Source organism: Centruroides sculpturatus, unplaced genomic scaffold (assembly GCF_000671375.1).
Source record: "Centruroides sculpturatus isolate CEXI.00-Female unplaced genomic scaffold, Cexi_2.0 scaffold98, whole genome shotgun sequence".
Classification (NCBI taxonomy): Eukaryota; Metazoa; Arthropoda; class Arachnida; order Scorpiones; family Buthidae; genus Centruroides; species Centruroides sculpturatus.
In genome coordinates this window covers 21751-43259 of record NW_019384476.1, presented here as the reverse complement: position 1 = coordinate 43259, position 21509 = coordinate 21751, and the positions used below count along the sequence as shown (strand labels likewise).

At 31.5% G+C, this 21509-nt stretch overlaps 2 protein-coding genes across 2 annotated transcripts in view; both read left to right on the top strand.

The window, feature by feature from the left end:
* LOC111621312 (gem-associated protein 2-like) overlaps positions 1–7006 on the top strand; it is a 19728-nt gene extending 12722 nt beyond the window's left edge. The window contains exons 4-8 of the mRNA XM_023363395.1: positions 2856–2915; positions 6165–6356; positions 6438–6506; positions 6584–6694; positions 6794–7006. Of these exons, the coding sequence (XP_023219163.1) occupies positions 2856–2915; positions 6165–6356; positions 6438–6506; positions 6584–6694; positions 6794–6892 (531 nt within the window). The 3' untranslated portion in view covers positions 6893–7006. The remainder of the gene's footprint in view (positions 1–2855; positions 2916–6164; positions 6357–6437; positions 6507–6583; positions 6695–6793) is intronic.
* Positions 7007–13107: 6101 nt separating this feature from the next.
* Positions 13108–19996, top strand: LOC111621311 (pancreatic triacylglycerol lipase-like). The gene is made up of 10 exons (XM_023363394.1): positions 13108–13345; positions 13480–13700; positions 16190–16339; positions 16422–16530; positions 16606–16707; positions 18883–18999; positions 19077–19328; positions 19420–19537; positions 19609–19782; positions 19855–19996. The coding sequence occupies exons 1-10, from the start codon at positions 13267–13269 to the stop codon at positions 19949–19951; spliced, it is 1419 nt and encodes a 472-aa protein (XP_023219162.1). The 5' UTR covers positions 13108–13266; the 3' UTR covers positions 19952–19996.
* The last annotated feature ends 1513 nt before the right edge of the window (positions 19997–21509 follow it).

Below are 21509 nucleotides of genomic sequence, written 5' to 3'. Positions count from 1 at the left end.
TCGGAAGGGAGTGTATTAAAAAACTTCCCAAAGCTTCATGGCAATCGTACTACGCCAGAAACCTTCAAGGGAGTATATTAAACAATTTCTCAAAGTTTCGCGGCAATCAGATAAATGGTGTGGTAATGCATGAAGGATGAACACACACACACACACACACACATTCATTTTTATACATATAGATAATAGAAAGTATTTTATAAAAATATACAAATTCATAAGAGTGATAAAATTTTCAAATGAAAAAAGTTTATACTTTTAATTTATATCCTTTCTGTAATTTTACTAACTTTATTGTTTACTATTCAATAAGAAGAATTATAACATGAATTATTTTATATTCTCTGCTGAGAATATTAGTGACAAAACTCCAAAATTGTCAATTTTGAGTTATGTGCACAATGAGACACTCAATCATTTAGTAAAATATACAAGGTGCATTCCATAAGTAATGTGACCAATTTTTTCATGACGCGATGATAGTCGTGTCTAGTTCTAACCTGCTGCACTAGATGGCATGGGGTGTTAGCTTCAAAACTCGCTCGGTCTCATTTGCTTCCAATGGGGTGGGTGAGGACGTTCATTCCCGTGAATCCCGTTTTGAGTTAATGTAACACAACGCAATGGAGCATTTTGTGGAGCAACGTTACGCTATCAAATTTTGCATTAAATTTGGAAAGTCTGCTACCGAAACCTTTACATTAATTCAGCAGGCCTTTGGGAGTGATTGCTTGTCCAAATCACAAGTTTTCTGATGGCACAAGTTGCCCCGTCCCAAGAAGGTCCAGGATCAAAACCTTGCTCATTGTCTTTTTTGATGTCAGAGGCATTATCCATCATGAATTCGAACCTGCCAGGACCACTGTAAATGCAGCTTTCTACTTGGAAGTGCTCAAAAGACTGAAAAGGAGGATTGTGCGTTGCCGAAGTGACATCAAGGACACTTGGAAACTTCATCATGACAATGTGCCAAGCCACAGCGCCTTCATTGTCAATGATTTCCTGGCCAGGACCCACACCCCATTGGTTCCACAGCTATCTTACAGTCCTGACCTGGCTCCCGCTGACTTTTTTTTTCTTTCTTTCTTTGCTTAAAAGGGGCCATGAAAGAGAAACATTGGGACACAATTGAAAACATCAAGGGTTATGTTACATCATCTCTAAAGGACATTCCAAAGAAGGCCTTCTAGAATGCCTTCCAGGCCTGGAAACACTGCCTTCACAAGTGTATTGATGCAGGAGGTTTCTATTTCGAATATTTTTGACTAATTGTAAGAATATGTTCAATAAATGATTTTTTTATGAATCTGGTTGCATTACTTACGGAATGCACCTTGTATGTATTATGTCATTATTCCATCACAAAAATCTTCAAATCTTATTCATATTTTTATGCTCTAGTGATGTAACTAAAATTTAAAAAATTATGTACTAACTTGAAAGAGAAGAAAAAGTAATCAATTTGTAGCTAGAAACAAAAAAAATCAATTGGATAACTCATAACTTAAATATATAACCACTGTTTCTTTATCTAGTTCAGCAACTTTATTTCTCTGTAAAATAAATGTTTTTGATCGTATCCTAAGATCTTCAGGTATTATTTAAAAATGGAAAAGTCTAAAGAACATGATGTATTTAAAAACTTCAAAATCTCCAATCAGATGTGCCTAGATGATTGACATAATTAAATTATAAATATTTATGAAATATTTTTCAGAGAAATAAAATCGCTGGACTAGATAATGGTACTGTGGTAACGTATTGTTTCATTGTCTAGTTTTGTGAAGTATTTGCTTGATAACTCAAATAGTTCAGTATGAATGAAAGATTGAAATCAAGATTGAAATCTTTCATTCATACTGAACTATTGTTTTGACAAAAATAATGAAAGAAGCTATCTCAAAATAGCATTTTCAGAGTTATGTCCTAATGTTCTCAGCAGAAATACATTAATTTTGGTATAAAATAATTTCTGATTTGTACCTTTTATTAAAGTTTTATAAAAAAAATTTATAATTCAAAGGAATAAAAACATATTCATCTAAATGAAATCAAATATGATAAAGTTTTTAAACTGTTTTGTTATTAATAAAGAATTTATATTTATTTTTGATTATTTAACATTGTTTGTTAAAGTTATTACTCATTATTCAAACATTGAATATTATTACAGCATGCCTACAAAAATTATCAGCCTGTCCAGATAGATATATAAATGTAATTACTATTTCACATAAAAGTTCACTGAATATTTCTGAAATTTCAAAATAGAATTTGAATTTAAGTATTTAAGTGTGTTTAAATAATCAAACACTTTTTCAATGAAACAAAATTGAATCATTAATTTTTTTTTAACTTTATACTTTTATATAATAGACATCTTAAAGCCTGATAAGTGTATGTAGATACAACCAATGATCTCCTGAATAATCAGCCTAGAATTTGGCTAATTAAATGATTAGTTTAAATTCATTTAAACAAATTAAAATCTGAGTGGTGCAACTGGCAAGCGAACAGCGTGGCAAGCAAAGGTTGCAGGTTGAAGCCCCACCCTGGGTCAGTTCTTTTATTCCAGAAGGTTCTAAATTCATTAATAGATTATTAAAATTATAATTATTAATTTAATCAAGAAGTGGTGTCTAACACCTTCCTCTAGTGACAAATTGCTTAATATTAATCATTTAATTAGCCAAATTCTAGCTCAATCATTCAGGCAATTGTTGGTTGTATCTTTATAATTTTAATAAAATTGTTTATTCTTTAATGATTAAGTTGAACTTTTTTTATCAAAAATAATTTAATTTTATGAATTTTTCAGTTACAGTATTTATTATTATTATATATTTACTTTTCAGAAATTATCAAAATATAAAAAGAATTTAGAAGAAAAGAATATAAAGCTAAAAACTATATTAGTAAGTATAATTTCCTTATAATAAAATCTTTTATAAAATTAGAGAGGTTGAGGCGCACGTTTTAAACGTGTAAACGTGTACGTGTGACGTTCGGCGCCGCTTTCCCGTAAGCCTAAAAGTTTGACAATGGTGTTTGGATAGTCGGTGGAATCACGCTCGACATTCCAAACACCATCGTCAAACTTTTAGGCTTACGGGAAAGCGGCGCCGAACATCACACGTACACGTTTACACGTTTAAAACGTGCGCCTCAACCTCTCTATTAAATTATCTGTAAATTTTATGAATTTCATAATTTTTTTTATTATATAATGATTCAAAAATATATTTTAGCTAAATTTCTGATCAGAATTTATTTTTGTTTTTTAAGAGTTAAAATTTTTTTATATGCCACTTGTATGTTTTCTCTGGAAAATATATATTAAAAATTGCTTGATTAAAAGTTCATTATTGAAAATTAATAATTGACATGAAAATTGAAGGAATTAATATGTGCATATATAAGGGGTGTCTCAATTAAATATTTCAGAACTTCTAAGAGGGGTAGGGTGCATCCTGACAACTTGGAATCATATAACAGTGCAGAGTCAGAAATGCTTTCCTGAAGCGGTAGATGGTGTTGCACAAAAGTTCTGAGCATTCTTGCAGGGAATCGTCATTTTGCACAAGGACACAGAGTTGGCTGATATGCATTTGGTTTACAGATTGGCTGATATGCAGATTGTAGTGGGCCAGTCGCACAGCGCTTGTATGCGGGACAATATCTGATGAGGCGTATTCCCAGCCATAATTTCTTTGCAAGCCTGCACTAGAGATTAGCTGTTTCTGTGTACATTGCTGCTTCAGGAAAGAATTTCTGATCATGCATTGCTTCTAGTAACAGAGCACGTTCTTATTTAAAAATATTCGAATTAAGAATCCAGTACATTAAATTTGGCCTGAAGAAGAGCCCAGGAGGGGCATCGAAAGTGTTTGCCAATATTAGTTTGAAATTTTCACGCTGGTTAGTGGTTGAAGAATACACATATTTACTTATTCAGTTTCTAAATATGAAGTTTGTTATATACTTAAACATTTTTTCTTGCTTCTTTACAGACACACTAAGGTGACATTATTCAACACTTGGCAGATTATTCACCACTTTATTCAGTTGGCTGAATGAAGCCTGTAGTGTCTGTAAAGAAGCAAGATAAAATCAACAACACGGTTTCATCAGAATAAAAAAAAATACTTAAACATGTTATTTAGATGAAAATAATTTTTTTAATATTAGCAGAGTTTAATATTAATGAACAATGCAGAAAATAATGTTAATTACATTAAAAATATATTATATAATGCTATCTAATATATAATCGAGACGGGTTGATGATGATAATAATTAATAATCAGAGCAGAGCCCAAACGGTTAGGCGTTGAAAGTTGAAATTTGGTACACAGATAGGATACGTCATGAAAACGCACATTAAGAAGGGATTTTTCAAAATTCCTCCCCACGGGGAGAGGAACAGGATTAAGGCTTAACACTTCCATCAACAATGGAAGTGTTAAGTAACAATGGAAGTGTCAACAATGGAAATGTTACGTAACAATGGAAGTGTCAACAATGGAAATGTTACGTAACAATGGAAGTGTCAACAATGGAAATGTTACGTAACAATGGAATTGTTAAGAGAAAGCGACGTGCAAGACGCAGATGCAGTTTTTTGCTTTTTTGCAAGAAATCAAACATATTTTTAGACCCATCTAAAAATTCTCTAATTAGTCTGGAAACAAGGGGGCCCAATTCTAACATTCTGTGAAAACGGGTAAGGTTGACTGTAACGTAATAATCTTTATCTTAGCTTTACTTTTGCCCGAGCAACACCGGGCCCACCTGCTAGTTAATATATATTTTTATATGTATATGAAAGCATTATAAAAATTGAAAAATTTATAAACATTTAGAGGCTTAGAAAAATTATGTAAATTCAGTCAAATTTGGTTAATTCAAAGTTCAAGGGGAATGCAAAATAATTAAATTATCCAAAATTTTAATTAAACAATTTCATTGCTAATTATTAAGTAATACATATACAGTGTAATTTCTTTGGTTATCACATTTTCTCGTCCAGCTTAATTCGCACTGAGAATGAATCACCGGTGATAGCAAAAAAACAGAGTGAATAATACATCATAAATAAAGTCATTTCTGGTGAATTTTACCATTTTGCATAGCACTCAGAAGTTCAAAACTGTTGAGCTGTTTTGCTAGCAGAAATATTTTGCCACATATTACATTGCCATTTGTTGTGTTGTGTTTCTAGTAGTTTTTAAGATGAGATGTTGGAAATGTTTTGTTTTTGTCGATGATGTTTCTCTCATATTTGTAAATGATTGGCTGCTGAATATTTGCAATCACTTTTTTCAGTTTAGACCAGTTTTGTATTTTTTTTACTTTTTGAATTTGCTACTTGCTCAGTATGAACTAAGTTACTCCAGCTTCAAATTTCTAAACTCTGGTAATTTCTGAAATATGAGGATGTTCTAGCTTTGAATAATCCAAAAATTATTTTTTAAAATTTGAATTAAACAAGTAATTTTTACATTACATTTAATAGGAAACTCAAGGGGAATTTGTATAATTCAAATTATCCAAAAATTTGAATTAACTAAGTTTGAGTTAATGAAATTTGACTGTATATATTTCGGATGTTTCAGGTTTAAGGCATTTGACATAAACTTCACATCTAAAATAATGGACCATTGTCAAATACTGATAGCCATGTTATTAGGTACCTTCTTCACATAGACTGTACTATAATTATAGACTATATTATTATTATTATTATTTTTTTCAACAATTCTTCTATGGAATAAGATTAAATTTATTTTTGGATATTATGAGTTTGGTATCTGAAATAGAGATATATGAAGTTATTTTCTGATTCAACTTAACAAAAAATAAGTGAATAAATGATTGTATAAAGAATTTAACATTATTTATAACATATTCTTTTGAATTTTCCTTATTTGTCATTAGAAGTAATTTTGACAGATAAATAAGTATATCAAATAACTCTTGTGAAGATCAAAAGCATTAAACTATAAAAAAAATAACTTTTACATGTAATCATTTTATTTTTCTGAAATTTAATTGAAGGCATTGTCTGAATTTATCATAATAGAAAATATTCAAGTTTAATTAATAATACAAATATCTAAGACAATTTAATTTAAATTATATCAAATTTATTTTAATATCTTTAGCCGAAAATAGATGATGATATTGGTTGGTGTCAACTATGTTTTGGTGGCCATGCAAGTAATGTTCAACCTGGAAACATAATAGTTGATGATGGCAATACAAGTATTTCTGGAATAGATAACAAACTTTCTGAAAAAAATTTGAAAGAAACTGGTGTTCTTCCATCGCTCAGTATTGTGTGTGCTATGTCACAAGTTAGTTTCAGAAACTTTCAGGTTTTTAAATCAAATATTTCTCTTGTTTTAAATCTCAGTTTTTATATTATTATTTTATAGCTGCTTATAGAACAAGTATTAAATTATCATATAAGTTGGTTAGAAGTAACAGGCTTTACACCACAACAGGTAAGTATATACAGTTCAATAAATTAAACTTTTTCTTATATAAAATATTTAAGGTTAATGAACAATAATGTTATTAGGGACGTTGGTTTTATGCTCTTTTGGCCTGCCTAGAAAAGCCATTAACACCTGAAGCTTGTTCTTCTTTACGATCTTTGGCAAGAGTTTGTTGTAAATTGAGGGCAAATCTTGTAAGCCAGTTCTTTAAATATATCTTCAATTTATTATTAAACTATATAAAGGTAATAAATTTTCAACTCTATCATACTGAAAATAATTTCTTTTTGCAGACAAGTTGTGAAGATCCTAACTTGATAGCTTTAAACCTTCTCATCTGTTTAGTAGCAAATTACTTTGATCAGCGAGATCTTGCAGATAATTCATTGTAGTATTTGAAAATGTATGATTTTGTTATTCTGATGTATTTAGCAATTTGTACAGTAAAAATTTTATCTTAAAATTTTAATATGTTGTACTGTATATATATTTAATCTTCAACTGCATTAGCTAATATTGAAGCTAATTAAATTAACATCAAACTATTCTTGGATACATTAAGAGATTTCAGTTCAACCTCAAAATATATTTAAATTTTTATAATAATTAACATTTTAAGGAAACTTATGAACTTAGTATATTGTTTTATTTTTCTCTCTTTCTGTTCTGTGGGCACTAAGAGGACTATTTTCTAAGTCTATTATGAATTTAACCAGGTTCAAAATGAAGGCAGCCAGCTGCTGAGGGACAGGCCTAACCTATCTGAGAAAAACCATTTGTGAAAAATTCTTCGGATTATTCATCCAGATTCAACTCTGGATCTCAAGAATAGCATGCTAGTGCTTGTAAGGCTTCAGCCATCTGGCTGCCAAGGACTTGGTATATTGATCATTCCTAAATAAAGCAAAATATTTTACAGTGTAGGTTAACTATAAGAAATATTTTAATGGAATGGCAAAAGCATTGATTAATGGTTTGTGTAAACTGTAATGCAATTTACAGTCTTAAAATGTTAAAATACAAAATCTTTACAAAATTAAAAAATTAAATATATGAGCATCAGCAGGGACAAAGATTGAAGACAAGTAATTACATCAATAAATTTATTCAATTTTTTTTGGGAGGATTTTTTTCAAATTGATTATAGAATAAAGTGCATCAAAGCATTTCATGGTTGAGGGTCTAAGGTTACATATCTCACTTTTAAGATTATAATTTGTGGAATTTTTTACTCAATTCCATGGGAGGGCAAATACCCCATTTTCCTCCCTCTGGATTACCATATAAAGATATCTTTTAACTTAATCACTGGTACTAATAACAACAATGAATAACCTTTACTTTTAGTGACAAAACTTTAATCATTTGTTAAATGAATGCTTTTGATTTTACCCAAGGTCTGCTTCAGGTTATAGATCAATTCCAAAACTAAAATGCTAGGGATAGAATGTTTTTGAACATTAAATTTAAAATATTTCGAACATATAAAAAACAAAGACTTAACGAGTTTGCTATATATGTATAATGCACTCCCTGTGTACTTATTATTTGAGGGTGCAGCATGCTAGTAAATATAAGTTCAATGTGCGTTAGTGTTGCCATGCTTCTCACACAAGTAACGTCAGGCATATGATAATGTGTTACTGTCCTTAAAATTGATGCACTTGCCTGTCAGGCTGGCCTTGCATGTTTCTAGGGCCTTCAGGGCCCTAATATGGTCAGTATGAAAGGCCTGTTTTATTAGCCTGGTGTTAGGAAGATCTGCATGCACTTCCTGGTCAGTGGCATATGTGGATAGAGCGGTGGTGTGCCTTTTGTTGTCAATGTCATAGTTGTGTCCCAGCACCCTTTGTTGTACAGAATGTTTGGTGGAACCAATGTAAACTAAGTTTCTCTGGAACCTGTTGTCCCTCACTGGAACACTATACATACCTGGAGCTCTAAGATGATCAAGTATTTTGTAATAAAGCAATATTGATTGAAACCTTATGAAACCAGCTTGGTACCCATTATGCCCACTATTTCCTTATATAAAGCATGTACGTATTGGTTGTATTCTATTATAGTGCATTCAGCATTGGGTCGTGATTCCGAGCTCCGTCAGAAACCCTTTGGGTAATTGAGGTGTTGCCCCTGGCCCTTGGAGAATTTAATCTTGAATTTAATGTTCAAAAACGTTCTATTCCTAGCATTTCAGTTTTGAAATTGATCTTTAACCTGAAGCTGTTTGTTAAGTTAAGGCAACGCAACACTTGGGCGATCTGCCTAGGGGGATGCCTTCGGAGAGATCTTTTTAAGAGAAACTGGTCCCTATTTAGGCGTTACAGACGTGGAGAAAACCCAGAAAACTCCACGTGGCCAGCCTGTCGGAGCGAGGCGCGAACCCACGACCGAACTCCCAGTGTTTAAGGTACGAAGACAGCTTGGCCACGGTGGGCCTTAACCTGAAGCAGATCTTGGGTAAGGTCGAAATCGTTCGTTTAACGAATTATTAAAGTTTGCTACCAGAAGTAAAGGTTATTCATTGTTAGGATTACCATGTTACTAGCAATATATTTTGGAGTAAAAATAACTCTTTTAAAAGGGTGATATTTGTTAGCTGACATTTTTATTATTAAATGCTTTTATTTAACTTGCTTTGTGTATTTTCGAATCTCAGATGACATTTTGATGATTTCAGGGAGTGGCCCCATCCAAAAACCCAACCAAAAACATAAACAAATGTAAAATTTAATCATATATGTATGAAAATATACTATAGTGATGTAGTCGGTGGTGGGGTTGACAACACCCATTACATCACTTTGGAAGTTGAAATGGTAGGTGTCAGGGTTGACACCACTCCAACCTCCAAAAAGTGATCAATAAAAATGTTTTTTAAAATTATGTAAAATATATATAAAAATTATTGTCTACGAAATCATTTAGAATGGAAGAATTTATTGTGAAATTTTGATTCTTTGTCAAGCTGATCTTTATGCGGCAGGATAGCGGAGGGGTCAAGATGGCAGCCTACCGCTCTGGGGGACCCGGGTTCGAATCCGAACGGGTCGAAAACTCGGTGGTCCGTTTGGATATGTCGGTCCCCGTCCCTCACCACCCGGCAGCCCTATTGTGGGCCTGGCTGAACCCATAATGGGCTTGCAAAAAGAGGCCCTCTTAGTTGAAACAGGGCGTAGAGTTGAGAAAAAAAGCTGATCTTTACATTGAAATATAACTTATGTTTGATAAAATTCTACTGTAAAATTCTGATCTTTCTTGAAATAAAAATGATTAATTTTTGTTTCATGAATGAATGAACTGAAAATATAAAAGATATTATTGATGAAAGTTCCTTTTTATGAAGTTAATTTTTAACATCATTCATATACAGTATAACCACGTTATAAATTATCGCTTTATAACGGTAAGAGTAGAATATTCATATTTCCTCAACAACGTCATTCCCAATGCTCTGCAATTTTCTCCTTTACAACGTAGCGCATTTCGCTTATAACGTAGTTTTCAGAGGCACGTATTTGTCTAATAATGTATATTTTGACTCAATTCCTTTCAATGCTATATAGCTACGCCCGATTTTAACATATTGGAGCTCGTAAATTTTTTCCCACCACTAGATGGTCCTGAACGAAAGTAGAAGGCTACCTTCCAGAAAAGACTGTAGTGTAATATACTGTGTAAGACGTTCCATCGAATGAACGAAATATTTTCTTTCTTCGCGCGAGTAGAATATTCATAAGGTTGAAAAAACAAAAGATACTTTGTGTGTTAATACAAAAGAATTGCATACTTTTTCTCTTATAAGATAAAATTCTAGCTTCTGCGGAGACCGATACGAATACAGATAGTAATAGTGCTTCTATAACAAATCTCGCACGTTTTATTCGAGCTTGGCTTGTTTTGCTGACTGAAATGGCACGATCTTGAAACAGAAAGTACGTATTAGGGATATCCAGGCAGGTCGTGATTGAACAGAATGTTCATAGTTGGTGTTCTTGCTATCCAGATCGACATTATATAAAAGGCCAAAAGGCATAAGCCAACAGACATTACTAGGAATCACAATTTGCCATTGACGATAGTGACCGGCAGGGCCGGATCATCGCATAGACAAATGAGACAAATGTCTAGGGCCCGGTCAAAATGTCTATTTTCAAAGGATTTGTAAATATTGATAGTATAGTTTACTTTTATGTTGGACAACTGTATATGTATAATAAACAAATAAAGAAAAATATATTGCTTTTTATATGGTTATTGTGAATTCTAAAATCTAAAGAAAATGTGTTATGTTTCTTCGTATTGAAATTAATTCTTCCGATAATTTAGAAATTTTTTATAGCGATAAGAATAATATTAACTACAAGACGATGAGCCCGGCGTTGCCCGGGCAAAAAATAACAACAAAGGTTAAGATTATTAGATTATTTCGTACTTCTAATCTTCCTGTTACATTATATTATAGCCAGTTGAATGGCCCGGTGCAGTCATCGGGACGACATACTAAATAGTTAGCATGCACAGCAATGATAAATAATTAATTGCATAGCTGGCGCTCGATACGCCGACAGAGACTGCCCAGTTTTTCAGTAGTAGCAGCGGTGGTATAAATAATAAATTCATTTTACGTTCTTGAAACCGTGTCTGTGATTATTTTTGTCGTTTTTAAAAATTGAATAAATTTAAAATGAAGATTGCCTATTATTCGTGTATTCACACTATATGGTGTTCAAAACGACAATAATAAATTCCTATTACTAATAAAAATAATAATACCTGTATACTGAATTATACTGTAAAAATATAAAATAAATTAGTTTTCACATTATTTAGTTTAGTTTTATTTATTATTTTATATTTTTGTGTGCTCTTTTTCTTGTGGGAGAGGGAGGGGGCCTAATAAGAAGAAAATGTCTAGGGCCCCAAAGTGGGTTAATCCGGCCCTGGTGACCGGAATTTTAAAGAACAAAGAACAAACACAATTTTGAAGGAAGGCGAAAAAGGAGCCGCTTCTTTTGCGAAAAGAAGCAAAATCCGCGGGGTAAAACATCAAGTACTTGAGATGGTATTGATAAACTGGATACGTCAGGCACACACTGCCTGTATCAATATCAATGGCACACATATGAGAGCAAGCCATTAAACTTGATGTCAAGATTTTGTATACCAGACTTTGTGCCTTCAAATGGCTGGTTCGACAGATTTAAAGAACGCAAAGGCTTAGTCTAAAATATAACTTCAAGAGAAAGAAAAAGTGTTGACGAAGTTACGTTTGACAAGTGACAAACAAAACAGCTTCTTTTAAAATTCTTGAGAAGTATGCATCACAAGACGTCTTTAATGCGGACAAGGCAGGCATGTTTATAATATCATGCCAGACAAAACTTTTACGTTAAAGGGCGAACAATGTCATAATAGTAAAGAAAGGATCACGGTGTTGTTTGTTGTGAATGAAGATGGTTCGGAGAAGTATTCTTTGCTCATAATTGCAAAGTTACGAAAAGCCAAGGTGTTTTGTCGAAGTGAGAACACTGCCTATCAGTACTGCAACAATCAGAAATCATAGATAACGAATGCTCTTTTCATGGAATTTTTGCATGTGTTTAATGCGAAAATAGGAATGCCAACAGAAAAATTACTTGATTATTGTGCACTCACCCAAAAGGAGTGGAATGCATGCAAAATTCAAGCGGTTGGTGCAATTGAGAGGGAAGAAATATAGTTGTACAGGTATATTTGTTTCTTTATTCTTTGCAACAGTAAAATTTCTAAAAAAACGACTATAAGAAAACGCTCTCAACGTTCGGTGGTCTTTAGTTTCTTCTTTCTCTTTCTCTCTCTCTCTCTTCCATATTGCTTTACGATAATAAATAAATACAGTAAATCTCTGCCTATAAGAGGGAATCAAAAAGTTTCGTTTATTGAATTTTTTAGAAAAGTTATTTTTTTATCGTTACTATTTCTACACTAGACATATTTATGATAGGATTACTTAATTCTATCATAAATGTCTTATCTCGAAATAAGTAGACTATAGTCATTAATTATAGTCAGATAAATTACAGTATTATAAACAAATGGCAAATACAATAGTCAGCATTATTATTGTATTTGCCATTTGATAACATATCTGTGAAATAATTCTACAAAAAACTTTGTATGATATTAATTAAAGTGATTTAAGTTGTTTGACATTTGCTCATATTTACAAGTAGTTTCATTATCAATTACTAAAGCAAAAAACGACATAGGATATAGTTATAAATGAGATAAAACTAATTATCTTCTTAATTGAAACTATTAGTCACAGGATATCCGTTAATTTCCAAAATGATAACACAGTTTTACAACTAATGTAGCATGTAACTCTTTACATCTGTAAACAAATTATTATTATAACTGCTATTTGTATTTTTAAAATAGTGTAAAGGTGCTGATAAAAACAATTTGCGTAATTTGAAATATTTTAAAAATAAACACTTATATTATTATTTAAATAGAAAATAAAATACAACATATAATCTTAAAGCGGAAGTAAATTGATATATTTAGTTAATTGTGTAACAAGAATGATAAAAGTCGAATTTAATTAAATGGAAAGCACGTTTTGTTATTATTGATATAACACTTGTTCCTATAAGAATTAACTATATATATATTCAACATTCACCAATCATTGCCAGTTGTTAAGGTTTTGTATAAGCTATATGAAACTGAATTAATTTAATATTTTAAATTCGTAATTGAATAAAATTACATTATCGAAATGATACAATTCGGCATTTACATCTTAAGCATGATTGCATTTTTTTCTAATGCTGATGATCCTTACGTACGACCAATTGGTAAGTTTTTATATTGATTTAAATGTTTTGAAAAGTAACTATAATGTTTTCTTATTTTAATTATAATTTATAAAACTAGATAATTTTTTACATTATTGTGTCAAGTGTTAAAAATATTTTATAAATTTTGCTAGATAAATCCACCTGTCCACTTCTTGAATCAGTAGTGTTTACAATAGCCAAAAACACTAATGCAGATTATGTCGAATATCGTTTGTATACTAAATTAAATCCAGAAAATTATCAAATAATTAATAATGAAACAGATATTCATCAAACGAATTATAATCCAAATCATAAAACAATTTTTCTTGTTCATGGATATCGTTCGTCTCCTGATAGTTACTGGGGTTTGGTAAGTAAATTTTATTTTAATAATAATAATATTAGATGTCCATGAAGTCAGAAATGTCTAATTTATTGACATTCATAATATACATTTTAATATAATTTATATGATTTATAAATTAAATAAATCATATAAACAATTATAAGTTTTGTTTATCTTTGACTTTCCGCACTGTGGACACTAAATGGACCCATCGTGGGTTTCGCCAGGACTACAATCAGGACGGTTTTAAAAGTTACCAACGGTTCGGAATTACCGTTATTTTTTTAAATTTTTGGAAAATGAAAACTGTTCTGAAATGTTCTGAAAATTTAACTAGGGGTTGTGCTTTTTTTAAACCTTCCCTTTCTCCTCACTAGAAGTTGGTAACATAAATAGCATCCGAATTGTTTTCATTCGCATTAGTTTAATTTTTGTTTGTTTTTGATTTAATTCCGTCCTCTAATTACTAATAGGGCCTATTTTAATCATACTCATCGTTGCCAGGCCTACAATGTGGCGACGACATCAATGCGCCAGGTCCATAATGGAGGCGGCAGGGTGGTCGGAGACAGGTCTCGACATATTCAGACCATCCATGAAAAAATCCTGAAGTTTTTCGATCCGTCTTTTGTACCTTTTTCATTCTAAAAGTACTGAAGATATATTAATTTTGTTAATTTAATTACGTAGGAAGTCATACATGGAGAACGGATAGAACTTTTGTTGACCTCGAAATTTACTTTCAGGGACACTTATGTTGTAACTTTTTAATAGGAATAGGAAATAACGTAAAAGTTCCATTGATAAAGTTAAAGAGCACAAGTCAATTAGTCTAAAACTATTTTCTAAATTCAAATAAATACGTTTAAGACTGCATTTTTTGCAACTTTAAGTTTATGAGAGGTAAAACGAGTTGTACTGGTACATGACCTTGAAAATCATTTTCAAGATCAACAACAGATCCCCTTCCAATTCTCCATGCATGACTTCCTATGTAATTACTTTAATAAAATTTAAAAAAATCTCCTGTTCTTTTGAAATGAAAGGGACGCAAAAGACTTTTTACTACTGATGTAACGAATATTCGGTTACTATTCGGTATTCGGCCTGAGGCCGAATATACTATTCGTTACATATACTATTCGTTACTATTCATACTATTCGAATATACTATTCGTTACTTACATACAACGAATATACTATTCGTTACTATTCATACATGATGAGTACTTTTTACTCATCATGTATTACTAACAAAAGTTTGCATATCATTAGCATTTGTTATTTTAGTATCTAGTGTATTGCTGGTTATTGATTGTATTGGTACTGTCAGACTTAATGCCTGCAACTTCATATAAAAAAATGTATGTGGCTCAACGGAAGCCTACAAAGTTTACTTTCGGCCCACATTCAGAAAAGGTTGCTCATTACTGGTTTAAGGCAATGTCATACAGACGATCTGCAAAGGGATGTCTCCCGAGAGCTATTTTATGGGACACTAGTCTTTATTTAGATGTTAGACAGGCGAAAAAAATCCGGAAAACTCCATGCGGCCAGCACATTGAAGAGGCGCCAAACCACAAACCAACTATCGTGTTCAGTAGTTTTTTAAAAGTCTTTCCGTCCTGTAGGCATTAAGAGGGCCTTTTTAGCAAATCCATTATGGGTTCGGTCAGGTGGTGAGGGACGGACCACCTCTGAAAAATTCTGGAGTTTTTCGACCCCCAGAGCAGTAGACTGCCACCTTAACCTCTTGGCTATCCGGCCATCAGTGTTCAGTGATTTTATCCATTTGGCCACTGGTGAGCATCGGGCCCTCAAAAAGGTAATTAAGCTTCCTTTTAATTAAGTATTATTTTCTATAAAGGTTGCATGGTTGAGGCGGTAAAGAAGTTAGCCTTTACTCTAGAGCAGTGTTTTTCAACCTTCTTGAATACGCGACCCCTTTACAAGTTAAAAAATTCTGGCGACCCCCCACGGCCATATTAAAACTATGTCAGTGATTTTCTTTTACAGTATTTAATTTTCTTTCTGTTGAGAACTAAATATCGATCGAAAAACTAATTGTACTGTAAAATAAACAGGCACAGCGTTCTCACTGAAATTGTAGTTTTTTTTATTGTAGTGTAGGACCTAAAAACACTTGTCTTTTTCTTTTACTCGCGACCCCCGTGTATGGCTTTGCGACCTACAGGTTGAAAAACACTGCTCTAGAGAACCGGATTGAAATCTCGATCCGAACTTACAAAATTTTTAGATAGAATACGTCGAATCCTATTTAAAAATCCCACCATTTGCCCGTCCCATTGTAAATACGGCCGAATTCACTATGGCGTAAAAAGGCTTGCTTAGTACCTGCAGAGTAGAAAAAAGATTTTAAAAAACTTTTTGGTATTTTTAATGATATTGTTAAAATAATTTTATTGTTCACATTCTTTGAAATACAAAAAATGTAAATATCAACACAATATACCAATTATTATTTATTACGTTTTACAATACAATTTTTTCAGTATATGAAATCAGGTTTCCTTCAAAAATATGACTATAATGTTATAATAGTTGACTGGAAATACGGCGCTAACCAATTTTATGCTCCATATGCAATAGCTCATGCTTATGCCACCGGGAAAGAAATTGCGAAGACGATCAATCTCCTTGTTGTACGTGGAATTTTAATATTTTTTATATAAACAACTGCAAGCTTCTAATTGTTGATCCTGATTAATTTTGTTTTTTAAATAGAGAGAAACAAATACATCTTTAAATCGCTTTCACTTAATTGGTTTCAGTTTAGGAGGCCAAGTGGTAGCATTCGCCGGAAAAAACTTGAATAAAGTGGGCAGAATCACGTGTATGAATTTTATATCCTAATTATTTAGAAATTTTTTAACTTTTCATTTACACATGTTTTTTTATTGTTTTGCAGCGTTGGATCCTGCTGGTCCATGTTTTATTTTCTTTTCTCCGGAACATCGGATTCATCATACAGATGCTGATTTCGTTGATGTAATAGTAACAAACGCAGGAGGTAGACATTTTTAACAGATGCCCGTACAAAGCATATGAATATTGATGTTTTTATGCTGTATTATTTATTGAAAAAATACTATTTACTTTTGTAAAAGAACTTGCTTTTACAAAACATGTTTTATATTTTAAAATCCTTTTATTAATTGATAAAACAGGTTTTTTACAAGTAAAATATATTTTGAAATTATTTGTCAAATTAATAGAAATCATATAATTTCAAAGTAATATGAAATTTACTAAATTTATCAATTTCTGCAAAAATTATTTCATATTTTAAAAATATAATAGGATTATTTTATTTCTGAATTAAATGCACTTTATTATTTGTTTTCGTGGCTTTCAGTAATAATTAAAGGAAGATACCAGTATTTACTTCTTATTGCAATTAGCTTCTTACTCTATTATTATTAATTACATTTTTTAATACTGTCTTTTCACTATTGAAATTAAATATAATGTAGTAGTATTCTCTCTCTAGGTGCCATATCAGAATCCCGATGTCGGTGAGCACCCGGTGCAATGTAATTAATAAGTGGTTAGTACGCGCCGAGGTGTATCCTGGGGGAAAGTTACATCCAGAGTGGTTCCCCGTTGCCTTCTTCGGAGCGCGATGTTACGCGAGGGGAAAGAATGCCTTCCGGGGAGGTCTTGTAAGGGAAACTGGCACCTATTCAGGTGTTACAAACGTGGAGAAGATTCGGAAAACTCAACGTAGCCAGCCAGTCCGAACGCGGCGCGAACCCACGACAGAACTACCAGTGTTTAGCGACGGAACCGCTAGGCCACCGGTGGGCATAGTAGTACAGTATTAAAAAAGTTAATTACAAAGGAAAAGTTTTGTATAAAGGCCAGAATCAAATTAACTCAACAATAATTTTCACTTAGACTGGTTGTCATTAAAATTGCTATAAGTGTGACTACTGACTGTATTTCTTTTTTCAAATTATTCATTATGTTGAAAGCTTCATTAATGATAACTACAAAGGATAATTGAATAGTTTTGTATACAGTATTTAATGGAAGTTGAAATATTCACCAGTTTCTAAAATCATTCTTACATCTTATTATTATTATTTTTTTCATTAGCTGTATCAGTGTTAAATAGATAGAATAACTTTCTGATCACTGATGATATCAATTATTTTATTATATTTCATAAAATTTGTTCAGTATTGATATAACTTCTGAAGGAACAGGTCAAGTTTTTAAACTATCTCTACATTTGATTTTTAAATTTTTATGATTTTCATGTTCTAAATGCTATTAATCATTTTAGATAAAATGATTAATAGCATTTAGATCAGTGTTTCTCAACCTCTAACGAATCGTCGCCCCCTTCAATAAAACCGTTACGTAGTATCGCCCTTTTCACTACAAAATTTCGATACCGAGGGACAAGGCTAACGCCAAATTCGCATTGCATTGAATAGACTAGTGACTAGTATAATGTTATTTGTTTAATTATTGTACGATATAACGAATAAAATACCTAATTATTCTTAATATAATGTTTTACTATATCGCCCAGAAAATTGATTTTCGCCCCCCAAAATATAAATTGTTACTAATCGCCCCCTCAACATAGAAAAACGCCCACATGGGGGCGATATCGCCCCGTAGAGAAACACTGATTTAGATAGATGAATTATTCAGATTTTATTACATTGATATTGTAACATTCATTGTAGATGATGGTAACTTATAATATCCTTATTTGAACTTGCAAGTAATATAATAGTTTAGTTTCCTTTTTACACTAATCAGAAAGATTTCCAAGATTTTACTGAAACAATAGATGAAATAAATTACTGTATATTCCAATAAAATCATGCAAGTCTTTGTGATTGGTGGAAACAGGAAACAATGCTATTGTATTACTTGCAACTTCAAGTAAAGATATTGATATTGGTTTTGGGAAATTTTTAATATAAGAAAAATGTTGAAGATATTATTTGTTAGTCTTGTGAAATACTTTTCTAATGAATTTCATTCATTACTTTAATTTACATATAACTTTTTAAAATAAATGATTATATACATCTATATATGACATACTGTTATTTTATAATGTTTTGTACTAAATAAAGCAATATATATAAATTTTCATTAATTCATTAACGTTTGTTTTGCTGAATGTTAAATGTATAAAATTGTTTTTAACATTTTCAAATAGGTTACAGTCTTGCTAGACCTGTTGGTCATGTTTATTTTTATGTCAATGGAGGAAGAGCACAAAAGTCTTGTGCAGATGACATTCTTTCACAAATTGAAAATAGAAAACATAATGAATGTAAAGACATAAATTAATTTTTATTTATTTTTATATATATTAACAATGTGAAATTTATAAAATACTTCTTAATTTAGTGGTTTTAGATGGCTGTAGTCACAATACAGCTCCACAATATTTTACTGAATCCATATTGGCAGAGCAATGTTTGATGATTGGCCACAAGTGTGATGATTATTATTCTTTTATGAGTGGAGACTGTGCAGACTGTGGAGAAGATGGCAAAAAATGTGCAATTATGGGAATAAATGCAGATGAATACATTCCAAGAATGGAAAACAATACTCAAGAGTTTTATCTAGAAACAAATTTTGATTATCCTTCTTGTTGTAAGTATTAAAAATAGAATTTAAATTATTCATTATATTTATTTACATTTAATTAAATAAATTAATTATAAAAATTATGAAATAATTTTAGTGTTTCATTATCAAGTGACAGTGAAAACATCAAACAATGAAAACATAACTCAACATGGAAAATTAACATTATTATTTGAAGGCCAAGATCACAACATTTTAAAACATCTTGACAAATAGTAAAAATATTAAAAACATTTATTCTAAGTAATTATTTTTGAATATAAATTTGTATTTATTATTTTTCTAGTTTTGAATTATTTGAACCTGGTGGCCGTTACACTTACTTAATAACCAATTCTTTTGATATCGACCTTTCAGCTTCTGTAAGATTTAAATGGTTTAGAATAAGATCAGAATTCAGTAATAATACAAATTTATTTGTGGATTGTATAAAAGTAGTGAAAATGAATAATTTATTAAGGTAATTTATTTATTTTAAATTAAAAAATTTTAATCAATTATATTTGATTATGATTATTGAAATTACTTTCAGAAATCGAAGCAATGTTACTTCATGGTTTAGAGGAGAAAATATTCCAATACCTCCTGGTAGAGAGATTATATTTCATAGAAGTAACATAGATTGCTAATAATAATTATGATTTTGCAATTTGATTATTCAATTGATTATCACAATGTATCAAATTAAATGAAACAATTAAAATTTCTAATTGAATAAATTACATAACAATGCATGGCAATATGAGTTTGGCACAAAATTTAATGTAAATATAAAGAATTTTGTTAATATAACAGAGTTAATGTAAACAAAATAAATTATTTTCTAAATAAACTTTAATCCAAAGAATTAAAATACATTGTAGTTAGGGAATTCGATCCCGGTCCTTATTTCTAATCCCGGGATTTCGGGATTATACTTATTCAATCCCGGGATCCCGGGATTATTTCGGTATTGAGGGTTAATAAAAAATAAGAAAATCTTACAGAAATCAAAAATCAAAATTTAGACAAAAATCAACGTATTTTACGGTATACACCTAGTTAATTTAATCACTCTAATTAATCAGACTTACAGTCAGACTAACCAGACTTAAAATCACTGTCTTCATGTTAAATTTATTCTTTTTTAAGCATCACTGAGATCTCTTTAAACTCACATAAATTGAAAAAACCTTTATGTAACAAACTATGCAAATAAACGTTGAAAATTCACAAAAATCTCTCTTAACATCGACTAAATAGACTACTTTCATATAACAACCTAGTAAGTAGGTAGTAAAGTAAGTTTCTTAGCAAAAAGTATTTAAAAATAATATTAATCAGTCACATTTTTCTTAAATATAAAGAAAACTAATCTAATAGGAACATTCTAATTTGAATTGCGAAAATATGATCTGAGAAATAACAACGCATCCAGTGTCTCATCACCAAGTCTGCTTCTCAATTTGTTGCACATATATGCAGCTGCTGAGAAAACGCGTTTAGGTTTGATGGAAGTTGGAGGAATCGTTAGTAAATACTTATAAGCTTCGAGGACACGGGGAGGATGGAAGAAAACAGTCCGGTCGACACGGATCGGGATTGTAGGAGTAAAGGCTACAATCCCGATTGTTTCGATCATTGTAAGCATGTCTTTCTAAAAATAAACGCGTTAATTTTGTAAATTCGGTCTCTGTGTGAGTCTCTCAGCGTCCAGCAAACCACTACCCCGAAACGTAAAAAGACTTTCTCGCATCATCCTGACAGATCGCGGGCAAGGCGAGGGTCGTAACCTTTTCACCTAAGGTCGACCCCCCTAAGCGAGAGGCGTCGGGTCTATATTAACCACACTGGCAAAACAAGATGGCTGACACATTGACAGGTAAAACGCACTGAGTAGTGCTCTCGACTGCGCCAGAAAATCGATTGGCGCCCGCGAAAATTCAAAAATACAAAAATGAAGTATATTACCAAGTAACCCAGTGAGAACTGCTTGCCTATCATTTTAGTTGAAAATACAAGAAGTTTTATTCCAAGCAAGCATCGCAAGCCCGCTAGGTTAATTTCTGCTGCTTGCTTGGAATAAAATTTCTTGTATTTTATATTAAAATGATAGGCAAGCAATTCTGTTAAAAGCACTGGCACTGAACGTTTCGCTTCATGCAGTCTATTTTGCAACTTTTTTTAAAATGATGTCAATCCCGAAAA

Excerpts from the sequence above, each read along its gene's own strand:
- LOC111621311 (XM_023363394.1), top strand. The coding sequence starts at position 13,267 with ATGATACAATTCGGCATTTACATCTTAAGCATGATTGCATTTTTTTCT. Across the intron at positions 16,708-18,882 it reads AATAGTAACAAACGCAGGAG|GTTACAGTCTTGCTAGACCT; the intron begins GTAGACATTTTT and ends ATTTTCAAATAG. Across the intron at positions 19,329-19,419 it reads TTTTGATTATCCTTCTTGTT|TGTTTCATTATCAAGTGACA; the intron begins GTAAGTATTAAA and ends AAATAATTTTAG.